The following is a 5524-nucleotide window of genomic DNA, read 5'->3' as shown; positions in this document are numbered from 1 at the left end:
TTTTGCATATTATCTTGTTGTTGATGGTTTCTTCTTCCTCGGAGTATTTGTTTGGGGCGGAGACAAACTGTTCCCTCGGTGCTGCCACCCAACGACGGTAATGACGCACTACACCTAAACGCCATGCAACTACATCATCTACCCTTAAAAATAAATTAATTATTAAAAAAAGCCTGTTTCTGTATCCAGCTTCTTAGTTTGAGCAATATATATATATATATATATATATATATATATATATATATATATAGTTTTAATTTTATTTTTTTATTCTTTTACAGCATTTCTATTTTTCAAATTAAAACCAGGTATATAAAAACTATTTCTATTGCTGTACCTGGTGTTTACATAGTCCAAGAACAACAAAGAATCAGACAAAAAGGGACAAAAAGCATCCACCTTAATCACATGAGCAATAATCTATAATATTTATTTCAGGAAATAACCCTCGTAAAAGGTATAATTACCTCTTGACAACAGCACAAGATGGGAACAACAATGTACCGAAAAGTAAAAAAAAATAAAAAAAAATAAAATTCAGCTGCTAAACTTTAAAGCGGTACAAAGAAAAGACACCACGTTCCGACTTACCTGCATAGGCTGCCTGTGAAATAAAGTCGTTTTTATAAATGTTATGTGTGCTGTATAAATAAAGTGTCTCGTCTTGACTATGAAGATTCATGCTTTAGTGAATAGGGGAGAACGGGGTAAGTAGGCACACTTTTTACTCTAGAGAGAATTGCTCATCACCTAAACATCTTTCAATAGTCATTCCTACATTAAATTGAAGCTTAAGGTGTTGGCTTGAAATGTGTACCCCTCACTTTTTCTATCTTATTGTAATAAAGAAGAAATTAATCATCAAAGACACCCTTACACATTGTGACAACCAACCCCATCAAGGGGTCGGTTGTCAAACACTATGGGGTTGTTTGTCACAATGTTATCTTAATGGGAATAATCTTAAAAAGAAGGCAAGAAAGTAGAACTAAATTTGAAAGTTGAATTGCATTGTCAAGTTGACAAATAGGCCTACATAACTTACTGTAGCCTTGGCAGCTGGTCTAGTTTGGGATGCACTGGGTTGTTTTGATTTTGTTGCCCTTTTTTCTTTTGCATGCTAGCTGCCTTTTTCTGCTCTATTCTTTCCTTCTCTGGGGTGTCAGTGAGGATACAGCTTGACAATTTATTTCGTTATTGGGTTCCTTTTCTGGCTGCAGCCTTGAGATAACATGTGACAACCAACCCCCCAAAAAATGTGACGACCAACCCCAACTTGAATTTCTTGGTAGCATCAAGGCCAACAACAATCTGACAACTAATTAGCTTGCTAACCACAATCTAAACTATAGTTTACCCTTCACACTTTGTATGGGTAACAAGTGTTTTGTTATAAACCCATTGTGCAAAAGCCTAGAAGAAAAATACTGAGGAGCTAAATATTTTCAATTTGACATGAAAAACACAAACAGTCGTCTCACCTCAAATTCAGCAGTCTAACTCCAAGGAAGACTATGTAGGTGACCTCTGATCCCAATTCTGGATATTTAAATTTTTTCACAGACAGCGCCTTCTGGTTCCGAGATATAACGATTGACAACCAACCCGTGTGACAAATTACCCCGTTCTCCCCTAAACTATCCAGACGTAGTGTAGCATTTGCTTTAAAGACATGCACATTTGACTCTTATTTAATTAAAGAAAGCCATTTACATTGTATTTTCTTCCATGACACTAGCATGGAAACATAATCCATAAATCAACTCTAACCTTTAAACATTCATGTTTGACTACAAACGTACTCTCTTACCTTTATTTATACAGGTATATCCCATTGAGGCCGAAGACTCTTTTGCAAGGGAGACCTGTTTTCCTTTCCCACGTTACCATTCACACACCGATAGCAGGCTAACTATCGACATTCACACGAGGCAAGGTGGGTGAAGTGACTTTCCCAAGGACACAACAACTATGACACAGGTGGCAGGGCGGGGATCGAACCTCCAACCCTTTGATCATCAGCCGACCCGCTCTCCCACCTGAGCCACAGTCGCCCAAAACTCAACATTCCTCAAGTAAATGGGAAACTAGCTGTAAGGATTACCATGTAGGAGGTTACACCATGTTATTGACAATTAGAATACAATTAGAAATGTAGAACAACTTTGGTTTTGTATCGCCTACATTCACATTTTCTTCATGCAATTTCCTATGTGAGTTAATACAAGATTCGTAACTGATTAAAATAATGTTTTAAAAAATAAATAAAAATACCTATTTTAAAATAAATGTGATCATATCAATAGAGAAAGATAAATACATCTCAAATCCAAATCCATTATTTGTATACCTAAATAATGATATCAAACAGTACATTGATGCAATAAAACAGAAAGCTGTTAACGTGTAATATGTGCTCTTTGATGGGATCACATCCTCTTCCTGCTCTTTGTTATCTGTTTTCAAATGTGTTTCTGTAAACAAAGTTAGTGGAAATTGTCAATCAACTCTGATCAAAGCACAAACAAACAAACTTTTTCAGAGACTTCTACAGAGATTTTTCAAACTAACTACTTCATCCCGCCCCCCAGTTTAGCACAGAACCAGTATATATACACAAATTAAGTGTTAAACTTCTCAGACAGGATTTTAATCACCAACGCAGTGCAGATTTAGCATGTATACAATGAGGTCCCAATCAAACCCCCTCTATCTCACCAGTGGTGGTTTCAGATCAAAGACCATTTAGAATGAAACAGCAAAGCATCCTGGTAGATGCTGCTGTTGTTCAGCTGATTATAATGACATTTCATCAAGTTGTTTCTAGAAGTGCTGCAGATATTAGGGATAAAACTACAGAGTAGATGAGTTAATCCTTCTTCTCACATATTGCCTTTAACTTGTCAAAGCTGTAAAAAAAAAACAAGTTTCATTTCTGTAGAAAAAAGATTTATTCATATTCACTTTTGCATGAAATAATCACAATTCGGGAATAAGTGCATATTCACGTATATTGTGACAAAACCGTGTACTGGGTATAACTTATAGGTGACTATTTTTTGGGGATATATTACAGCATAATCACTGTTTTCTGTACAGGTACCTGTGTAAAATCTGCAAAAAGGAGGCTTACAAGTTGCTACGAGAGTACATTCCTTTAAAACTAGGAATAATATTATGGTGTCAACACCCTGTGCGAAACAACCGTCACAAAATGTTCTTTAAAAAAAAAACAAGGTAATAGATAATAATATAGATACATTAGACCACAAACATTAGAAACATGTTTAGTTTCTGACTAGACCTGGAGCCATTCTAATAAAACTCACCGTGTTTAATCTAAAAAGACAGCTCAACCAGCATTTCTGTTTAGAAAATAACAAATCGGCTTAAAACTAGTGAAATTTCTATTGAAATGAATTTGGAAACGGAAGTTTTTACCCCTTCGCCAGTTTTTTTATGAAGTTTTTTGCTGTCACGTCAACTTGTTGACCAGTAAAACCTTGATACGCAATGAGTCCATTAAGAGTGTTACAAAATGCCAGGAAATGCTTCCTGGGCACACATACCAATCTGCCATACGGCTCAGGGCGGGTTTAGCCAACTTTGTGGGTTCACACAAAAATGCTTCATGCTACAGGAGAGCTGCTGGTTTTGAACTGCAAAACGCAGCAGTGTGAATACGACCACAATCACATATGCTTTACTCATTACATTCTATACATAGTTAAGTGTGCTATCAACACACAACAGGTGACACAGAAAAGTATCTAGTTCAAATCTAAGAGAGACAGCAACCAATGTAATATGCAGAGCACTGAGTTAGATCATAAAGGTAACATATTTAATAGCTTCAATTCAACAGCATCCTCCTTTAAACCGACTGTACACAATGCAACATTTGGTTTTCCTCATTGACTCGTCCTGCTCCAAGGATGAGTGTCGTCAGGGCGCGGAGGACCCCACGAGTCAAGCCAGCATTTAACTCTTTTAAAAAAACTCCCTTCAATCATCTTGACTTCACCACAGAGAAATGTAATTTTTCCAAAGTATAATTCCAACATTTCTATACCAACGTCTGAATATGTATATAACTTTGTGTTTCTGCAACACATGTACCTTAGGTTGTCTTTCGGGTTGAGCTGCCAGTTTCCGTTCTCTGGCGATAGAACTTCTTCAGCCTCCTCAAAAAAAGGAAGCATCGACATCCTTTTTAACAGCAGTGCAACACTGACACAATTAAGATTACATACAGAATGTTGTGCCCAAAATGCTGTAGGGAGATTTTCCACTTCTGAGACGGTCAGGAGAGATTTTAATTTTGGGAGGGGTTATGACATAATGGTTCATGCGCATCTCCAGCAACTCTCTGTCGTGTACGCAACGGCTTCCGTCCAGCTTTAATCAAGATCACCAGCCATCTTTAGTTTGGTGGTAAGAAAGAAAACCCTTTGGAATGAGTATGACTGCATGCAAACAACATGGAAAGCTGGACAAGGTGACACCCGACTCGGGATATAACATATATGATAATAGATGGTACCACTTAGCTGTGTAGCTTCTCCCAGCCATTGGCATCAATGCCCTTTTGTTAAACGCAACAGGAAAAAGTCTCCTATTAATTGTCTGTATACCACTTAATAAGTCCTCAGTCTGGCCCCAGGTATTCTGCGTTCTCCGCAGCCGGTATGTGTCCGTTGGTGTGTGTCTTAAAGGTGGGAGTGAAATCCTGTTGGTAGTCAGGGTTGTCTATGCTATTCTGGGGTTGGTATTTCACCATGCCGTTGACCATGCCATTAGAAGTGAGTGGGAGAATGGCAGGGGACAGGAGCTCGTTGAGATACTCGGGTCCGCTTGGCTTGAAGCAGTTCAAGTATTCTGACTCTGTGTCGTCAGAAGAGATGGTGGGAAGGAGGGTGCGAGGGGGACAGGGGTGCTGGTAGATGGGATTCGTCATGTCCGAGACTCCGTTCTGGTTCATGTAGTCTGTAAAGAACAGACCATAACAGGGATTTCAGATGCTTAAGGCCAATAACTACAAATTACGATTTCTCTCCTCAAGAATGTATATCACTATCACTTTCGCATATATAAATGAATCAATTTTTTTTTTACGATTAATTAGGCAGCCCTACTACGAATCATTTCATTGCTGCAGAAAATGTATCCATATGGTGATTTCAAATATGTAATAAAAGGGGGACAAATATGGTAATAACATATGTTGGATGTCTTTATGCCCCTAAGTACAGCCCCTAATGCTGCCACTACTCAATTTAACCCCCCCCCCCCCACTACAGCCAGCCAGAGATTTATGCAGTCATGGCACTGTTAAGTTACTGGAAGAATGACTACACCAAATGGTAAATTGCCTATCGGCTGGGGAGGCATTGCAATAAGAACGGCAACAACACTTTAAGTCCACTAGATGTCCCACTGCCTCACTGAATCAAACTGAGGGGACAAAGGGGAAGATTCTCTGCTGAGATTTTTCTGAATGACATATAGAGAAAAAAAGGTGGTG

At 38.4% G+C, this 5524-nt stretch overlaps 1 protein-coding gene across 2 annotated transcripts in view; it reads right to left on the bottom strand.

The window, feature by feature from the left end:
* Positions 1-2942: 2942 nt before the first annotated feature.
* Positions 2943-5524, bottom strand: part of egfra (epidermal growth factor receptor a (erythroblastic leukemia viral (v-erb-b) oncogene homolog, avian)) — a 48654-nt gene continuing 46072 nt past the window's right edge. For both annotated transcript variants that reach the window (XM_080034333.1, XM_080034334.1), the window contains one exon: positions 2943-4986. In XM_080034333.1, the coding sequence (XP_079890459.1) occupies positions 4649-4986 (338 nt within the window). In that variant the 3' untranslated portion in view covers positions 2943-4648. The remainder of the gene's footprint in view (positions 4987-5524) is intronic.

The sequence above is a fragment of the Ammodytes marinus genome, assembly GCF_949987685.1.
Source record: "Ammodytes marinus genome assembly, chromosome: 9".
In the NCBI taxonomy this organism is placed as follows: Eukaryota; Metazoa; Chordata; class Actinopteri; order Uranoscopiformes; family Ammodytidae; genus Ammodytes; species Ammodytes marinus.
This window is presented reverse-complemented; position numbering and strand designations above follow the sequence as displayed.